The following is a 20,594-nucleotide window of genomic DNA, read 5'->3' as shown; positions in this document are numbered from 1 at the left end:
TTTGTTTGCCGCGCGATATTTCGCGCGGCCAAACCACGGCCGTCTGCATAGGAGTGCGTATTGTAATGCACTCCTATGCAAACTTTCAGTGGCGGAAATCCCGTGGGAAATACTGCCGCGGGATTTCCGCCCGTGTGCAGGCGGCCTTCAAGGGTTTTAAGAAATCTGAGACCCTCTCTGGACAATTATGCCATTTTGTATCAATCACAGCTTTTATTTGTTCTTTTGGGCACTAAGGACATTTTTTTTACCCAATCGAGTGCTCACAGATATTTTACTTACGGGTGACCTCTCCGCTGTAAGGCGACAAATCACTTGGAGGAGGTGAGGCAACAACCTGAAAGAGGTTTAGCTTGTTAGAAAGATGAAACACTGTATCATAAGTATAAAAGTATCAAACACTGCAGAGTCGAGGTGGAGGAAAGGCAAAGTTATTTTTCCTATCTGAATGTTAATATTTAATCGTCATGCTGATAATTAAATAAGTGTCATCCTGAGACTACGAGAGAGAATCTCGCAGGAGTTTTATGTGCTGCAAGACACAAAAAACTCGAACGAATATGAACTCCGTTCTTTTAAATGGCCTTATTCACCTGAGCGACTTACTCCCTGACAGCAAGGATGTTACGAAGTTAAAAAAAGATATATCCTATCTTTTGGCGTTCTCTCAGACCGCCTCGCTCATTGTTTTCAACGGAACCTTTAAAGACACTGCGTGGCACTCGCATGCGTGCAATGTGGGATTTCCCATTGAAGTCAATGGGAAACAGTTACTATTAGAGATAAGCGAGCATACTCGCTAAGGACAATTACTCGATTGAGCATTGTCCTTAGTGAGTACCTGCCCGCTCGGAAGAAAAGATTCGGCTGCTGGTGCGGGTGAGCTGCAGGAGAGAGCAGGGGGAGAGAGATCTCCCCTCCGTTCCTCCCCGCTGCTCCCTGCCCCCCACCAGCACCGAATCTTTTCTTCCGAGCAGGCAGGTACTTGCTAATGACAATCCTCAATCGAGTAATTGTCCTTAGCGAGTATGCTCGCTCATCTCTAATTACTATCCTCTGGCGTGTGTGAAACGCGCCTGAGGATCACAATTTCACAGAAGTGATTCGCATCCGAGTGTAAAACACACGTTGGCAAGAGCGAGAAACTCTGCCCGATATCGCATTCACCTATGTCAATGTAGTCTCAAAGGGAACCTATCACCCTCCTATGTGCACCATAAACTAAGCTATGGTGCTTAAATAACTGGTCCCAAGGAGTCCAGAGAGGAGAATTACATAATTACCCAACTCTCCATTCCAGTGTGTCAACAGTGGAAGGCGGAACTCTGTGAGTGGGACTCTTTTTCTATAGTCAGTGTCCTCTATGGGAGTGCATACACACTGACTGAAGAAAAGACTCAAGCTCACAGACTAGAGTGCCGACTTCCAAAAGTGACAGCATGGCAATAGGGGAAGCCGGGTGAGTATGCAAATCACATCCTCATCGTGTCCGACGTGCACCATAACTTGGTTTATGGTGCTCATAGATTATCACAGGTTCCCAACCAACATGTAATTCTTTACCAAAAGTTCAGCATGCTATAAAACAAAAAACAGTACAACATTTACCTTACCAGTCCCCTCCAGGCTCTGTACACTTAGCTCCAGCAAGGATGTGTCAGCATGATATATGACTGCAACATCGGTGACCTCAGTGGCACACCATCATTAGAACTGGGGATTGGCAAGTATTATAAGTGTTTGCTTAAAAAACTTCTTAAGGCCGCCTGCAGACGAGCGGGTTGGATCCGGCGGCGAGAATTCTCGCCGCGGGACCCGACCCGAGCGCCTGCAGAGACGAGCACGTACTCACCCGCGCCCGGCGGCCCCGGCTCTTTCAGGTGCCGGCTGCCGGCGCATGCGCAGACCGGGGCCGGCGGCTGCGAGCCCCGCACAGAAATTGTACATGCCGCGGTTTGTTTGCCTAGGAGTGCGTATTGTAATGCACTCCTATGCAGGCTTTTAGTGGCGGAAATCCCGCCGTGGGATTTCCGCTCGTGTGCAGGCGGCCTTAGGCTGAGCAAACATCTTTAAAAAGCTGCTAGGAGTCTGTTCAAAGGTGGTGCAGTTTTACTGCTATGGATTTCACCATTGCACTGCACAAGGCGAGATCCACAGCATTTGTACAAAACAAGCATGCTGCAGATCTGAAGCCGTAGCACGCCCTAAAACCCTATTCACATATATTGCACTTCTTTTTCAGGGCAGAATCCACTCAGAAAATGTGCTTAGCATACCTTTAACCCTTTCCCTCTGTATGACATAAGGGTACATCATGGCAGGGTGGTACTTCCCGCTACTTGACGTACCCTTACGTCATAGGGATAGCGTGAGATTATGACAGATCTCGCACTATTCAGCAGTGGGATCCGGCTGTCACTGATAGCTGGCCTTCCGCTGCAACAGCAGGGGTGCATCGGAGATGCGACCCCCGCTGTTAACCCCTTCCCTGCTGCGATCTATGTAGATCACGGCAGGGAAAGGGTTCACAGAGAACGCGCTCACTGACCTCAGCGGACTCTCGCGATGTTATTTGCAGAGAGCCCGGCTGGTTGCCATGGAAACAGGGCGCCACCTATAGGCATCCTGTATTACAATTGCCTATTATCGCTGTTATAGGCGATAAGGCATTGCAGGAGAGAAGTCCTGCAATGCCTTGTCATAGCGATCATAGTTGCTACGGTGCAAGTTCCCCAGGACACAAATAGTGTAAAAAAAAAAAAAAAAAGATCAAAATAATGTGCAAATAAAATTGCAAAAAGAAAAGAAATGTAGAAAAAACCCTTTTTTATGCTTTTTCTCATATTAGCATTAAAGAAACGTTCAATAAGTTGAACATGCTTTTTAACCTGCATGGCAAAAAGCATTAAAAAGAAAAAAAAAAAAACTAAGGCAAAATGCCAACTTTTAGCATTTTCCCTCCCAAAAAACGCAATAAAAGTGATCTAAAAAGCCGTATGTATCCCTAAATGGTACCAGTAAAAACTACAGCTCGTCTTGCAAAAAATAAGCCCTCACAGAGCTGCGTCCATGGAAACATAAAAAAGTTGTAGGACTTTGAATACAGGGCTTTAGATTAAAAAAAAAAAAAAGATTGCCAAAAAAAATTTTTTTTATTGCAGATGAGTGTAAAAACTTTATGAAAAAAAACCACCTTTTTGTATCATTGTAATCATACCAGGCCGCAGAAAAAATGTATTTTATCACTTATGCTGCATAATTAACACTTTAAAAAATAATCTATGGCAGAATTGATGCGTTTTCTCTCCCTGCAATCCTAAAAAAAAATAATAATAAAAGTTTTACAATATAGTCAATGTACCCAAAAATGGCACCATAAAAACTGCGGTTCGCCACGAAAAAAAACAAGCCTTAAATGGCCACATCAATGGAAAAATAAAAACGTTATGGCTTTTGAAAAATGGAGATGAAACTCCACCAAAAACCATTTGGTCCTTAAGCCCAAAATAGGCCATGTCCTTAAGGGGTTAGGGCTCAGTCAAATGAGCGATTTTTTAGCGCATGAATAGCCGCACTATTAGAACCAATGCTTTCCAATGAAAATGTTCACATGTAGGGTTTTTTATTTTTTAAGAAACGCGAAATAATCGCTGCTACAAAAGATAGGACATGCAAGAGCAAATTTGACGGGTAACACAATTTAACGCAATTTTTCTACACGCAATTTGTGATTTTTTTCTTTTTAGCGCAACTATTCATACGCAAAATAATTACTCGTCTGACGGAGCTTTAAGGCCTTGTTCACACCACAGAATCCTCATCAGTTTTACCACCCAGATTTTACCTCAACATTCACAGCAGAAATCCACTGCTGAGCTACAGATTTGTACTGCAGTCAACAGCGGATCTGCATAAAATGGAGCCCTTTTCATTGGGACAAATCTGCGCAATCTGCGCCCAGAAGGGACGTCACTTATTTTTTTATTTCCTGCATATGGATCTCAAATCAGTGGGTGGAGAAAATCTGTGCAATGTGGACTGCGGCGATGATTTTCATTACAGTCATTAGAAGACTGTTCAAGCACAAATTTGCACTGAATGTGTATGGACGGCGCATCAAACCCACCATCTGAACAAGGCCTAACATATCAAATCTATCAACAATCTAATACCTACACACAGATTGGATTTTACCTATTTTAGTTAGGGTGCATTCACAGGGGTGAGTTCTCACGCAACTTTTGTGCGTTCCAAGATGTAAAAAAATGGTGCAGATTTGGAGGCAGGCTTTCCGTGGCGGATCTGCAGCAGAATGCCATTCTGATGGAAATCGGCCCCTTGTGGACCCAGCCTAAAAGTGGTTTGGCCATCACCTTCTGACTGGGGGAGGGTCAAGCTGTCCATTAACTTTAACCCCTTAAGGACATGGCCTATTTTGGCATTGAGGACCAAGCGATTTTTGGTATTTTTCCATCTCCATTTTTCAAAAGCCCTAACTTTTTTTATTTTTCCGTCGATGCGGCAGTGTAAGGGCTTGTTTTTTGCGTGGCGAGCTGTAGTTTTTATCGGTGCCACTTTTGGGTACATAGACTATAATCATAAAACGTTTATTTTTTTTATGATAACAGGGAGAGAAAACGCATCAATTCTGCCATAGATAATTTTTTTTTTTTACAGCGTTAATCATGCACCATAAATGACACAAAATTTTTTCTGCGGGTCGGTACGGTTACAACGATAACAAAATTCTTATATTTGTTTAGGTTTTTACACTTTTTTGCAATAAAACACCTTTTTTTGGAAATCTTTTTTTTTTCTCTATAGCTGCATTCAAAGTCCTGTAACTTATTTTTTTATGTATGGAGCTCGGTGAGGGCTTATTTTTTGCGAGATGAGCTGTAGTTTTTATTGGTACCATTTTGGGGATTGAACGGCTTTTTTGATCACTTTTATAGCATTTTTTGGGAGGCAAAATGCTAAAAATTAGCATTTTGCCTCTGTTTTTTAGCGGGTTTTTTTCTCGCTTTTTGCCGTACAAAATAAAGAGCGTGTTCAACTTTTTGTACACGTCTGACGGACGCGTCAATACCAAATATGTAGGGTTTTAATTTTTTTTAACCTTTTTTTATGCTAATTTTTAAAAAAGCACAAAAGCACAAAAAGGCTTTTTTTAAAAATTTAGTAATTTTTTTTTTTTTTTTACACAATTTGAGTCCCTGTACCTATGATCGCTGTGATAAGGCACGGCAGAGCTACTGCCCTGCTATGCCTTATCGCTTATACAGCGATCATAGGCATTGGCAACACAGGGTGCCAGTGTCTGGTGTCCTGTTGCCATGGGAACAGGCCGGGCTCTCGCGATAACATGTTATCGCGAGAGCCGGCCGGAGACACAGAGGGAGCGCGCTCCCTCTGTGAACTCTTTCCCTGCCGCGATCTACTTAGATCGCGGCAGGGAAGGGGTTAACAGCGGGGGGTGGGGGGCGCATCTGCCATGACGCCCCCCCCCCCCCCCCTGTTGCAGCGGGACGCGGGCTGTCGCTGACAGCCAGCTCCTGCTGTGGGATAGAGCGAGGTCAGTCATGATCTCGTGCTAACCCGATGATGTACCGCTACGTCATATTGCGGGAAGTACCAGGCTCCCATGATGTACCGGTACATCAAGGAGCGGGAAGGGGTTAATGGATCTGTGCTGTAATTCCCTGCAGGAGTGGCCAGGAGTTCAGCTGTGCAAAGAAAAACTTTAAAGGTGCAGCAGCACTAAAACAATACTGTGGCCCTTTAAACTTTCGGGGTCAGTAGAGCTCCTCAAAGTTGGGCTACTACAGATATAACATTCTGGGATAGATAAACCTGTAGGCCCACTCAAAACTGTAAACTCACTGCAAAACTATCCCACCCTGCCTGCCATCCAGAAAGCCAATACCCAAGAATCATTTCTGTGCCTCTGTCTGACATAGGAGGGAAAAGTAGTCAGTGACTACTTTCTTGTCCCGCTATCACAACAGTTTCATCCCTCAGGTGACAGTTTGGATCACCAGAAAACTTCTAAGTGATCTGATCCAGTAATCATTCCCTTTTCAGAACATTATGGCAAAGATGGGAATAGCCCTTTGTAGACTATGGCTTGTTTGCCCAGAAGTATATAACCAAACACACAGGCTATGCTTCGCAGTTTTATAGCCCAAATAGAAATGAAAGGGAGTTACAAAAAACATAGGTGTCTGTTTCCATAATCCCGGGTCACTTCTGCATGAGTTATAGAAATAGAGTGGGGCTGAGGCTCACACGAGCATAAATTTACCATTCGATACGCAGTAATTCGTAACAATCAAATGCATTGCCTTACACGGTTTTGCTCACATTTGCGTGTAAGCATTGCATAATACACGAGCGTAAAAAAGGAAGCAGCTCCCTAAGGGCACATACCGTATATACCGGCGTATAAGGCGACGGGGCGTATAAGACGACCCCCCAACTGTCACCTTATACGCCGGTATTACAATGGAGAAAAAAAAAATCATTACTCACCTCCCCCGGCGTTCTGTCGCGCTCCGGCAGGATGTCGCTCGCTCCTCGTCCCCGACGCAGCATTGCTTTCTGAATGCGGGGCTTGAAATCCCCGCCTCCAGAAAGCTAATACACACGCCGTCAGCCAGTTACATCCATTCAATGACATCATTGAATGGCTGTGATTGGCTAAAACACACGTGGCTTCAGCCAATCACACTATTCAATGACATCATTGAATGGGTGTGATTGCTAACACACGTGCGCCTTCAGCCAATCACAGCCATTCAATGATGTCATTGAATAGTGTGATTGGCTGAAGCCACGTGTGTTTTAGCCAATCACAGCCAAACACTCACACTGTTTCCAGAACTTTTGGCCACCCCAGAGACTACACCGATATCAAGATAGCTGCAGGTCCCAGAGGTGGGACCTATATTTATCAGACTTATGGGATATCCTTTGAATATGCCATAAGTGTCCCAGATGGGAATACCCCTTTTAAGACTTACTCCAAAAACAATAGACTCATTGGGGCACAATTATTACTGGTATTGAGCTATAATTCTGACATAAGCTGCACTTTTTTGCACAATTCAATTAAGAAACATTTACTATTTGTTTGCACCAAAAATATATGTTGCACTTTTCACTCCATTTTTCAAAGGTGTCTTGAAAAGTGGGCGTGGCTTGCTACTTGGCCAAGGTTTAGTAACCTTTATTAATTGTGACTTTTTTAAAAGTTACAAAATTTGTCTCGAACTCACTCCATTACCTAGGTGGCGGATTCCACAATTTGAGACAAATTTATCAAACATTACACAACATTTGATCAGTTTGTCACATTTAACACGGAAAAGGGGTAAAAAGTATGGCAGAAAAGTGGCATTTAAAAAAATTAACAATGATAAATCCCCCCCACTGAGGTTTTTTTTTCTCCTCAGATCAACTATTTTAGAATTGTTAAATATAACAAATAAACATACCGAATGTTGCGGGGGAAAAAATCTTTGTTCTTTTGAGGACAGTAGTGTTTTGTTATGGTCAGGAGAGAATGCTTTTGAGGTACCGATTATAGCTTCAGTTACGCTCCTGGGTTTCTTTGATGGTGAAAATGAAAAATCATGTTTCAGTGGTCTTTTGGCTTTCAGCGATCCTGGTGAATTAACTAAAGAAGAAACAGTTTTCGACAAGTGGACTTGGCCTTTGTCAACTGGCTGAGATTGAGCCTGGGTACACACACTGTCAAAATCCTGATTTGTACTGCGAGCCACAGGAAATGCAGAAAAAGAATGTCCTTTGCTTAAGGAGCAGGGTCTATTCTGCAGCTGCTCCATGTGAATTTTGAAGATTGCATGGTTTCTCTCATCCACTTCCATTTGGCTTTGAGCAGTCATGGTCTTACTTAAGGTCTTTATTTTGTCATGCATACTGCAGTTAAGTTTGGCAACTGATGCGTTAGGGCTCTGTAACATGGAAAACAGAGAAGGACGGTTTCTTTTGCTCACAGGTTGAATATCTAGCTGAGGTGTATAGTCTTTGTAGCATTGAAATTGGGATAGGTTAGTATCTATTTGGCTACTGTTGGTTACACCCTCGGGTGAATTAATGGACATTTTCCTTGAGTTAGCAACTAATGTGTTAGGGCTCTGTAACATGGAAAACAGAGAAGGACGGTTTCTTTTGCTCACAGATTGAATATTCTGCTGAGGTGTATAGTCTTTGTAGCATTGAAATTGGGATATGTTAGTATCTATTTGGCTACTGTTGGTTACACCCTCAGGTGAATTAATAGCCATATTCCTTGAGTTAGAAAGTCCACTTGAGCTCCAACCAGGAGGCATAATGCCATTTATTTCCTTTAGCTTCTGTCCTGCAAAGGGACCGACATTGCATACAGTCTGATTAACTGATACACCTTCAAAGGCCTTGTTAGCAGTGATTGGAGAGTCAGAGAAAAGGTTGACTGGGCATGCCATGCTGTTTAATTTATAGGTTTGTAAAAATGAGCTTGGATTAAGAATGTTAATAGGCTTTCCTAAACCCGATTCTTTGTGGAAGAGTCTGGAATCACAAGCCTTTGATGCCATCTCAGATTCATCTATTGGAAGTCTACTATCATCTGCTTCGCAGGGTGTTCTACAACCCCTTCTAGGATAATCTAAGACACGGGCTTTGTTTGTCTTATCATTAAGTCTATTCACTTGCTCGGAAGACTTCAATGAGTGTGTAAAACATATGCTCTTGCTAATAATCCTCAAGTCATTCCTGTATGTCGAAACAATCCCTTTGTGGTCTGGAAAAGGAAAATGGTAACCCGTCAATACAATAAATCGCATTTTAACATTAAAGCTGCATGGTTAAAGCATCCATTAAGCTAGTACCAGAAAACAAGCTGCAGACACACATTTGCTAAGAAGAATTTCCCCCCCCCCCCCATTTGCAGAGAAAAACAGAATTGATTAAAATTGTTTTACTAATTTTCGAAACAAATCAGCTAGACCTAGTCAACGCACATCTAAAAACATTTAAAAAACTTTTTAAAAATTCTTTGTAAGTTTTCATATATGTATATAGAAAAACAGGAACAAAATCCAAAAGAGGATTGTCATAACAAAAAGTGGATCGCATAAGGGCAGGTTCACGCATGCGTAATATAATCGCATAATACACTCTGCTTGTGCAGAATACGTGGTGAATAGATCCAATAAAAGTACATTCGTTTTCATTGATCCAGTCACATATAATATGCGCGTAAAAAAAAAAGAAGGCACCATTTTCTATCTTACCACATACTACGCACAACAGAACCCTATTGCTGTCTATGGAAGCTTAATAAACTCTATACATATGCAATTATATTGTTTATGTGCTGCTTTTATACACATGGTTGCTAAGCGATAGAGCGGGAAATTAGAAAAAAAAGAAACCATTTGCCGCGATTTTCCGCGGTGAGCTTCTCTGTCAGATAGGCTCAGTGCGGAGAACAGTCAGCTCTCCCCTGCTCCCGGGGAGATCCCACCGTGGGATATCGCTATGCCCGCGGACAGGCAGCCTAATAACCAAGATTGAAGATCAACAACCCTCCCCTTGTTGAGGCAACATTTTACACTTCCTATATAAGGATAAATTACATCTAAAGCAGAGTGATTTTAGCAATACATGTATTCATCCAGAGCTGCATACACAGTTCTGCTTGCTGCTACTAGGACCATTTTACAGACTGTTTACACATATATCTCTAGCAGCGTTGCAGAGCTCATATAATGAATATAATACTCTCCTCTACACAGCAGTATGGGTGAATGCACACAAGTGGAAATTCAGCGGCGGGATTTCCCGCAGAATTTCCGCCTGTGCACACTGCCATAGGATTGCATGAGTTTATCCTATGCAGACGGCCGCAATTTGACCGTGTGAAAACTCGTGCGGTAAACAAATCACGGCATGTCCTATACCTATGTGAGCCTCGCACAGAAACGTCACCTCTGAGGCCGGCTCTGCGCGAGTGCCAGCTGGGCGGCAGCCAGCACATAGAAGAGTGGAGAAGATGCCGGGGAAGGTGAGCCGCAGGAGTCACTGCAGGGGCGCGGCCCGCATTCCGCTACGAGAAATCTCACAGCCGGATCCAAGGCGGCAGTCTGCATGAGGCGTATGGCAGATATTTTTGTCTAAATCAAATGTTACAATGTCTGGTGTAAACACTACAATCTCCAGAATGCAAATCACAAGCAAAGACTCTGTGCAGACACTGAACAAGCAGGGAACATCTGTAGATTTGAGTTCTGCAGCCTGTAAAATTGTCAATGTGCACTGAATCTGGAAAAGGTATACAAGACAATACAACAGTATAGATCAGTACAGAATGAGTATTGTACTATAAAGTGTACTTCACTATGTGAAGAAAAGTTATGCAAACTATAAATTTTCAATTTCTAACCATTTCTGCTTGCAGTCAGTGAAATAAAAGATTTAATAAACTTAAAAGTTTAAAAACAGGTCTTTGGTTACTTACTGTAAAATCTCGGATGTTCATGGGGGATACAAAAGACCTTGGGTTATAGCTCCTGCCACTAGGAGGCAGACAGTAAGCAAAGGAAGAGTTGACCCCTCTTATCAGCTATAACCCTCCTGCAGACACTCAGCTAAATCACTTTGTACACAAGCAGGAGGACAGGAAAAGCCCCAAAACTACATGAATATATATAACAAATTCAGCATACAACTGAAAGAAGTAGTAAAGGGGGAATTTCAGCACAGAAAAACAGCAGGTTCTCCTGAAACTATGTGTGCTGCGCCCCCCTCAATAAACTTCTGAGACATTTTACAGATTCTACAGGGAGAAATAAAAAATCCCGTTTTCTCTCCTGTGTGATTGAGGAACACAAAGACCTTGGGACGTTCAAAAGCAATCCCCAGGAGTGAGCCCGAAATAATGGTGAAGCAGTCAGGGTATTGTCACCTGCAGAATCCTGTGACCAAGAGCAGCGCCAGAAGATGCACAAAGTATGCGCCGTGAAAAGCTTTATGACCATATGGAGCCAAGAACAGACTGCAGCCTAGCAAACTTAAAGAGCAGAAGCCTTATAGGACACCGCCCGGAATGCACCCACCGCATACATTCAGTGAACTGTGACCCAAAGAGGAGGAATCTCTTGCCACAGTGGGCCTCCATGATTGCCAACCTGACCCAGGCGATGATTAAATTGGAAGCCGCCAGACCTTGATGCAGGCCATCAGGGATTATGTCTGAGCGAGATAGAGCTGGAGTACATCAGCAAAGTCAAGCTAGTGAAGACAACATTCCATAGGGTCTGATGGTTCTAAACAGAAGGAAGGCAAAACAATATCTTCACTGACAGGTGGCAGGACAAAACCACATTGGGAAGAAAAGATTTAACAGGGCAGAGGACTGCCTTGCCCTAATGAAGCACCAGAAAGGGAGATCTGCATGATAACGCAGCAAGTTCAGAAATGCGACAGATTGAAGTGATGGCTATTAGGAAAGCGACCTTCCAAGACAGATAGAGGGAAATGTCACACATTAGCTTGAAGGGAAACAATTGTAAAGTATCTAAGACCAAAGATCTCAAGGTGCTGGCGAGGGATGGTAAGGAGGGACAATGTATACCACTTCCTGAAGAAATGTACGCACTACAGATTTGGAAGCCAGAGGGCGTTGGAAAAGAACCGTTAGCACAGAGACTTGACTCTAAGGACCTTTGGCTCAAGCCCACATCCATGCCCAATTGTAGGAAGTAAACGATTATGGGAATAGAGAAATGCATAGGTCGGAGATGTTGCTGCTAGCAAAGTGCTGCTTGCACTGTCAAGCTGCCAAGGATAAGCCTCCCATCCTAAGAGACTGGCACACATGGTTATCACTTTCCAGAAAAAGGGCAGAAGGGACCTTCCCTGAAAGAGGTCAGGTGACGTCACCCACCAAAGGAGGGAACGACGGACTATCTCAAATGTAGCTACCATGAGTCCTAGCACCAACATGCCCTAGCGGATGCGGGATGGGAGTGCGTGACCACAAAAGCAGATGTGCTGCTGCAAAAGCATGAGCTTGCCCATTGGTAATTTTACATTCAACTGAACAAGGTTGAAGATTAGTCCAAAAGGCGAGTTGATGTGATGGGGCCAAGTTTGACTTAGGACCGGACACTCGTTTCAGGTGAATCATTAATTGTCCAATCTCGAAACCCTCCACGTTAGCTGAGGTACGGAGCCTTAATCAGTATGTCGTCCAGAAAAGGTATTTCCACTATCCCTTGGAAATGAAGAATTGGCACAACAGCCAATAGGATTTTTGTAAACACTCTGGGAGCTGCTGCTAAGCCAAAGGACAAGGAGATGAACTTGAAAAGGATTCACATGGACTGCAAACTTACCAAAACGCTGTTGGCAATGGCAAATCAGGAGGTGGAGACATTCGCTTTGCTCCATAGAAGCAATCATCGATCTGATGGATTGCGTATGAAAAGAGATTGAGAAATTTCAGATCAAGTTTTTGGCAAAACAATCCATCTTTTTCCGAAACTATGAAGAGGTTGGAATAAAAACGGATGTCTACCAAATATTTCCCTACCTCAATCCATAGTAGCACACCTGAAAGAGTCCTTCTCATTTCGTTGGGTCAAAGAACACATAAAATACCTGGGTATACACCTAACCGCAGACACGAAGGATCTTTACTTAGCTAATTATCCAGGGTTATTAGGTAAGATTAAAACTGACCTAAACGTCTGGACGAAAGGGTTATTTTCGTGGTTTGGTAGATGTTCAATTTTTAAAATGAACATTCTACCAAGACTGCTTTATCTTTTTCAGGCCCTTCCAGTCCATATACCATCAACATTTTTTAGACACCTGAATTCCCTAATGAACAAATTTATCTGGGCAGATAAACCCACTCGAATAGCTCGGGCTACATTGGAAAGGCCCAAAATGGAGGGGGGTCTGGGTCTTCCAGACATAAGGGCATATCACCAAGCCTCCAAATTACAGAGGGTGGTGGATTGGCACAGGCACGGGGATACCAAGCAATGGGTGTCTGTGGAGGGGGGAGCCTCATCCGTGCCCTTAATAGCGCTATCCTAGCTACAAGATGACTTGCCCTTTGAGATCAAAGATCACCCCACAATCGGCCTCACTATGAAGACCACTCATGGGGTCTTTCAGAGAAAGGATTTCTCACCCGCCCCTCTCCACTATTCCCAATTTTGGGTAGCCTCTCCTTTCCACCGGGATTAGAGAACGGTGGATTCCGCAGGTGGCTGGGCAACAAAAAATTCAGGGCTATGGATTTTATACAAGAGGAAAATTGGCTCTCAGTTGAATCCCTAGCCAATGTCACGGTTCCAGCCCCCCTTTCAACGTAGCAAATTCTTCAACTCCAACACTTCCTTACATCCCTTCCCCAACCTCGAGGTTTCATCCGCCCAAAGACCCAATTTGAACAGTTATGTCTGGGGAAAGACCCATCTAGACATACGCTTTCACATATCTATATTCTATTGAATGCCGAGCCTGAATCGATAGCCCCCTCTTTCATACAGAACTGGGAAAGAGAACTGTCGATTACACTCCCAGAAGAGCAGAGACATAGGATTTATACATTCACACATAAATCTTCTATATCTAGCAGAGTCCAGGAATCAGGTTTCAAGATCCTTACGCGCTGGTACAGGGTGCCTTCTCGCTTACATGTAATGTTCCCTTCTGTTTCCCCTGAGTGTTGGAGGTGTGGAGGAGAACAAGGTACAATGCTACACATTTTGGGAATGCCCAATGTTGGCCAGTTTCTGGTCTGAAGTATGGCGGATTACCTCCAAATTCACAAGCTTCATTCTACCCAAATCACCCGCGTTGTTCCTGCTGCATCTCAATGACATACCCATGTCCACATATAAAATGTCTGTGGTACGCCATCTGGTAAATGCAGCAAGAGCATGTATACCTAGGCTATGGCGGCAGAATGTGTCTCCCTCAATTAAGATGTGGTTTAGAATGGTTAAAGAGATAATGGAGATGGAGGATTTGACAGCTTCAGTAAAAGGTACACAAGATAAGTTTCAAAAACCTGGTTTTATTGGATCGAATTCCAGGATTCTTTGGAATTCCGTAAGCTATACAACTCATAAGAGCACTAGAGAGTGGAATTATGCCCTTCGTACAGTTCAGATAGGGATGCTGCACTGCTCCAAGGCCCTGCTAAATAATATGGGGACAAATGCAAGATTATGCTTTAAGATGTACTCTCTCTCCCTTCTATTCCGTTCCTTTTTAGATTTTGATTCCCCCCCCCTTTTTTTTCCTCTTTCTTCCTCCTTTCCTATGGTTTGTTTTTCCATCTTACGCCTTCCTAATGTTACACTACAGTCAGCTGTTTAAAAATAGGAGGTTCTCCGTCACTATCACGAGAATAGAGGAATATAGAGGGTACATGGGGTGGGTTGGGTTTAGGTAGAAGGGTAGGGAGGCATGGGTCGGGGACTGACCTTTAATGAGGGTCCTCTTACCTCTTTACAGGGGTTGCAAAATCCGGGACCAAGCATAATTGCAGTACATATTTGCAATACCATAGGTAGTACCTGAATAGGCACACCACCAGGGGTTTATTGTACATGCTTTAATGTTTAGCACGTTGCCTTAATCCAGTGGGGGAATTCTGTACCACTGGCTAGGTTGCAGGTTGTCATTTTCTTTGCATTACCTAACAGTGATTTAACTTGTTGTTTTGGAAAAATGGAAAATTCATAAATAAAGAATAAAAAAAAAAACCCAAAAAACCTGATGTCTACCATCCAATGCTTCAGCTACAAGGTCCAGCGAATTGCCACGGAAAGCACGGAGGAATGAACTCAGTGGAAGCCTGGCAGCATACAGGTCAACCTCACAGAGAAACTTGCCTGCCTGAGAGAAAGCAGAAGAGCAAGCTCAGCTAACTCCTCCTGGGGAACACAGGATAGGATGCATCAGTGTAGTTATTTTGCCCATTTCGATATAGCCCTATTAACCCAGGATGAAGTGAAGAGAGGGCGGCTGGCTAACCGGATCGCCTCGAAGGATGACTCCGCAAAGGATTCCAGCCGTTTATTGTGCTGGTCCTTAAAAGAGGACGCATCTGCCAGGGGTAGATTAGTGCGTTTGGTTAGGTGAAACACAGAGGAATCCGACTTTTTGATTCTTAGGAGAATGGACACATTACATTCAGGTGCTAAGGCTTGAGGAAACGTTTTTGTAGAGCTTACCACTCTTAGACATAACCTCCTCCATTTCTGCATGAGTGAGGAATTTTTTATGCAAACGTCTTCCATGTTGGAAGTAGGAGTCTAGGGTGGCAGAGGAATCTTGGTCTTGCACATGGCAAATCTCTTTAACTGAGGATCTTAACGGGCAGGTCACAAAAATATTAGCTTCTCTGTGCCACCTTACATTCGGTAGGTAGGGAAGCAGTAGGGAAGTTAGGGCAACCCTGGTGTGCCTCCTCAGTAGGGTAGTGGGGGGAGTCTATCACCCCGTGAACCGTAAAAGTCCATGGAACCCCAGGAGCTTAAAGACCTGCAGCCCAAAATGACAAAGCCAAGAATATAGGAATTCTGTTTTACCGCTAATTCGATTTCCACGAGTATAATGACAGCAAAATGTGATTGTTCTCAGTAAGAGAAGCAAAGTAATCTTGTAAATATGATACCTTTTAATGGCTAACAAAAATACATGATGTTATAGTGAGCTTTCAAACCTACTTAGGGCTCTCCCTCAGCCATAATGAAACAGATCTGGATGGGGCATACACATTTTATATTATACACACACAACCATACACATATGAAAAGGCACAGCCATAGCGTGATTAATTTGCACTTATGCACACATGAGGGGTGCAGTCTGACCTCTGTAGGGACAGAAAGAGAGTCTAAAAGCATCTAACTTCACCCCACCCCCCGTGACTTCCAATAACTAAAACGGATATAGACTTCATAATGTATTAACAGCAATAATCTATACCACGCTGTGTCACGTGTATTATTAGGATTACAACAACTTAAGGGTGGGTAAATAGAAGTGCTGTCATAATAGACTGCATGAAATGATTCCTATATTCCACATCGTCCAGTCATGACAGCACACAGAGCAGTACCCTCTTACAATCTCTACAGCAGGGTGGGACTACAGCCTGGAGGACTTTCTGTCCAAAAGCCAGTTCTCTGTTGGAATGTTAGTCCTGTCTGCACTGCAATGTTAGTGGCTCCATGCACCGCAGCGCATGCCCACATGGGAAGAAGGAATGCCCACACAAAAGGAACTCTCCTGTCTGTCCATTGTAGGGACAGGAAGAACACTGGAGGTGGGGGTGGGGGGTGTAGGTGCTTTTAAACTCTGTCTTCCTGTCCCTACAGCTCAGAGGGCAACCTTTATGTGCGTCGTCATGACTGGACGATAAGGAAATAGTTATTTCTGCATGACCAGGACACGGCTGTAGGGCTCTGAATAGAAATATAATGCTTACTTTTCACTGTTGGCAAGCAGAGATCGAAAATGGTGAGGATTTGGCTCTGTTCACATTTACATTCTTACTTCTGTATTAACAGTAGCTAGAAAGCGGTGCCAGATTAGTCTCACATAAAGCCATTTTTTAACTTGAGACACCAAATGTTGCTTCCATCACATATTGTAAACTCTTTTGGCCAGTACACACAGGCACACAGTTTTATGTACACATGAAACATTCTTTAAAATTAAAGACAAACAGTAATGTTACCACTAGCAGAAGGGTTTTCTTCTTGACAATGCATTATTGTATTTCCCGTTTGGTCAGAAAACTTGGGAACCTAAAAAACAAATCAGCATAAATTAGCTTATTACACATCCTGTAGAGCCTGAAAAAGGAATGATGCCACCAAAAACATTTATCATTCATAGGTTAGGTGATAAATGTATGATCGTTGTGGGTTCAACCACTAAGAGCCCAAAGGAATCACAAGAATGGCGCACTCCGAGTCCCCGTGACGAATGGACACGCTATTCACATGCATGACCTACAGCGATAGCCAAGTGCAGCACGTGCCTATCTCCGTCAGTCCCACAGAACACATTCTAGAAGTGTAAGGAGTGGCGGTCACACACGTGCGCTGACACTGCATTCACTAGAGGAAATCAGAGTCATTCTCATGATCCCTGTGGATTCCTACAATCGTGCCTCCAGCAAGCATACATGAAAATTCAAGATATAAATGATATTAAGTGTAAGACAACAGATGTAAGCAGGGGGCACTAGAACACAAATAAGAGGACTAATCCTCACCAATAGCAGGCGCTATATTACTATTTAGAAGGACCTCGTAAGACAAATGGGGGTGGTATCTTTTGTGCAGCCGTGTTTTAACCCCTTGAGTGGCACGTCCGGAAATTTTCCGGGACAAGCTCCACTGCCCATAGCGATATAGCCCGGACAATTTCTGGGCTAGGTTTTACTATGGGAGCTGCAGAGCACAATGTCACAAGCTGTGGCATTGTGCTTTACCCTGCACAGACCCACACAGAACAGTGTAGGACTTTCAGTGAGGAAGACACTGCCGATCTGCTGGCAATCTCCAGCTTCTAAATTTCAAAGTCCTGCACTGCTATGTTTACAGGTTGCCATAGAAACCATTGGCTTGTCAGAAGCCAGTCGATGATTGCTGTGGCAGGGAGAACTGGTGCTTGGCTGTCAGAAGACAGCCAGGCTCCACCTCTTACACAGCAGAAAATGGAGAAAACCTCCGATCTCTGCTGTGTTAACCCTTTAAATGCTGCGGTCTATGCCCCCCGTTTAAAATCATAACCCTTTTATTTATCCATAGACGTCGCTGTATGAGGGCTTGTTTTTTGCGGAACGAGTTGTATTTTTCAATGGTGCTATTTAATGTACCATATAATGTACTGAAAAACTTTAACAAAATTCTAAGTGGAGTAAAAAGGAAAAAAAATTAGATTCCGCTAACTTTCAGTGCGTTTTGCTTCTACGGCGCACAAACTGCAACAAAGATGACCTGCTAACTTTATTCTATTGGTCAGTATGATTAGTATGATACCAAACTTGTATAGTTTTTTTTTTTTTTTTCTTGTAGTACTTCTATTTTGTTTTTCAAAGACATTTAATTTTTCTGTTGACATACTTGAGCGAGGGCTCATTTTTTGCAGGATGTCCTGTTGTTTACATTAGTACTAATTCGGAATACATATGAATTTTTGATCGCTTTTTATTGCATTTTTTCTGGGCGACAGGATGACTGAAAAAGTGCATTTGTGGCGTTCTTTAATTTTTTTTCGGACTACGTTCACCATGCAGGGTAAATAATGCACTACTTTGTTAGATCGGGCCTTTACGGACGCAGCGATACCAAATACGTATTTTTTTTTTATGATCTAGTTTTTATTATAGATTTGGCAAAAGGAGGGCGATTTAAACTTTTATAACTTTTTTTTTTAAACTGTGAAAAAGTTGCGAAAAAGAAAAAAAAATATTTCAATTTGGTATTGGCATAATCGTACTGGCCTGAAGAATTACTTTAATACATTATTTATACTGCTCAGAGAATGCAGTGAAAAATAATAATGAACATGCCAGAATTACAGATTTTGTTAATTTTGCCACTAGAAAAAATGGAATAAAAGTGATCAAAATTTTACATGTTCCTAAAATTAGATAAATTAAGTCTAGAGTTTATCGTGCAAAAAACAAGGCCTTTTAGAGTGCTGGTAATGGGAAATAACATTAATGCGGCTCTTGGAATGTGGCGACACAAAAACAAACCTTTATTAAAAAATGTTTATCGCTGGTATAAACTTGGTATCCCTGGAATCATGTTGTCACATTTATTCTGCATGCTCAACGCCATAAAAATGAAATTGAAAAAACAAATGGCAGAATTTCTTTTTTTCCCCAATCTCCCTACAAATTTTTTTTACAATAGTTATGCAATACATTATATATACCCAAAAATGATGCCATCAAAAAGTACAACTTGTCCCGCAAAAAACAAGCCCTCATATGGCCATGTCAATGGAAAAATAAAAAAAAGTTATGGCTCTTGGAACGAGACTGGAAGATTAGTTGAAATTAAAGGATTGGACTATTTAAAAAAACGGCTCTGGTGAGTCTGACAGGGTGTTAAAAAACCTGCCACTCCAGCTACTCCACAGAAATTTAAAGGGGTTGTCCGGGGTTAGAAAAGCATGGCTGCTTTCTTCCATCCTTGACCACATTAGGCTGTGGCACATGACCCATCTTCAACCCTCTACTGGTAGTGTTCCGCTGGACCAAACTGGTTCAGTCGACTGAGGCTCTGCTGTATAACCTGCAGACATTGCTGGAGAGCAAGACCCTGCATAATCGTCCATCACGGAGCTGCGGTCCACCACCATCTAATCACACCGCTTACGGCCAGTCCCCACCAGGGCGCTTGTTAGCCAACTAAGCTCAGGCTTCTTTCACAATATCCTAGCGGAGATCTCACAGGTAGAGCTAAAAGCAGCCATATACAATACAAGCCTACATAGGCCCTGATGATCCAGCTGCTCCCACGTCGTGGACCTGCTGTACATGATCCTCTAAACATTGGTTCATATGTCTGCCTGAAGGACTAAGTAAGGGAACACAACACATTTTCTGCCTTTAAGTTTTACAATTTCCCCATAGTTCAGTTATCGGTAAATATCTCGTCTTTTCTCTATATCTAAGAAATGACACCTGAACAAAGTAAAGACTTTCTTAGCGTCAATCACAAAATCACCAGCCACCGTTTCTCATCTTCAGGCACGCTGGAACATTAAATCTCCTCATCTGATTACCAGGAATCAGATCACCTTTTTCTTATTAGTTAATACATTATTATGGAACATTTCTCTTTTGGGAAGAAACACTTATTTGAGAAGCGGGGGACTTCCAGCTAGACAACCAACTCCAATATGGTGCCCTCTCAAATAGATAAATACCTTAAAGGGCTTTTCCCACTTTGAAATTTATTCTCTATGCACTAAATAAGGGATGGACAAAATTATGGAAACACCAAAACAAAAACACAAAAGTTGAGTAATATGTAGTAGGAAAACCTTTGGCTGTCAAAACTGCTTGCAGTCTCCTCAGGAAATGGATGAATAGAGGTCCTGCAAGGGAATCTCGTACTATTCTTTCTGCAAAACCTTGGCAAGTTCCGGTAACAATGATGGAGGTGGATTGCACACTCAAATATTTTATCCAATACTGACGGCAACGGCAGAATGATATTGATATTGGGCGATTGTGGAGGCCATGGAAAATGTGACACCATCTTCGTGCTTCGAAAACATAATCCTTGGCAGTCACGTGACAGTACAGGATAATAATGGGTACCAGCAGAATACCACAATATGGCTGCCCATACCATGACGAAACATCCACCATGTTTCACTCCTGGCAGTAAATAATCTACATCGTAAGCTTGGCATGGCATTATCCATACGTAAATTCGACCATTAATCGGACACAGTGTAAAGGTCAACTCATCCGACCAAATGACCTTCTTCCCTTGCTCCATAGTCCAGGATTTATGACTTTT

General features: G+C 42.9%; 1 protein-coding gene across 2 annotated transcripts in view; it reads right to left on the bottom strand.

Moving 5' to 3' along the window:
- LOC136581977 (uncharacterized) overlaps positions 1-20,594 on the bottom strand; it is a 171,436-nt gene that overhangs the window by 13,410 nt on the left and 137,432 nt on the right. The window contains exons 1-3 of one of the 2 annotated variants that reach the window (XM_066582695.1): positions 16,778-16,841; positions 7,497-8,806; positions 283-337 (exon numbers count right to left, since the gene is read on the bottom strand). In XM_066582695.1, coding sequence (XP_066438792.1) covers positions 283-337; positions 7,497-8,806; positions 16,778-16,811 — 1,399 coding nt within the window. In that variant the 5' untranslated portion in view covers positions 16,812-16,841. Of the gene's footprint in view, positions 1-282; positions 338-7,496; positions 8,807-16,777; positions 16,842-20,594 lie in introns of those variants that run through there. The other variant, XM_066582696.1, reaches the window with a different exon arrangement.

The sequence above is a fragment of the Eleutherodactylus coqui genome, chromosome 11 (genome assembly GCF_035609145.1).
Source record: "Eleutherodactylus coqui strain aEleCoq1 chromosome 11, aEleCoq1.hap1, whole genome shotgun sequence".
NCBI lineage: Eukaryota > Metazoa > Chordata > Amphibia > Anura > Eleutherodactylidae > Eleutherodactylus > Eleutherodactylus coqui.
Note: the sequence above shows the minus strand (reverse complement) of the source record. Positions and strands in the feature narration are given on the sequence as shown.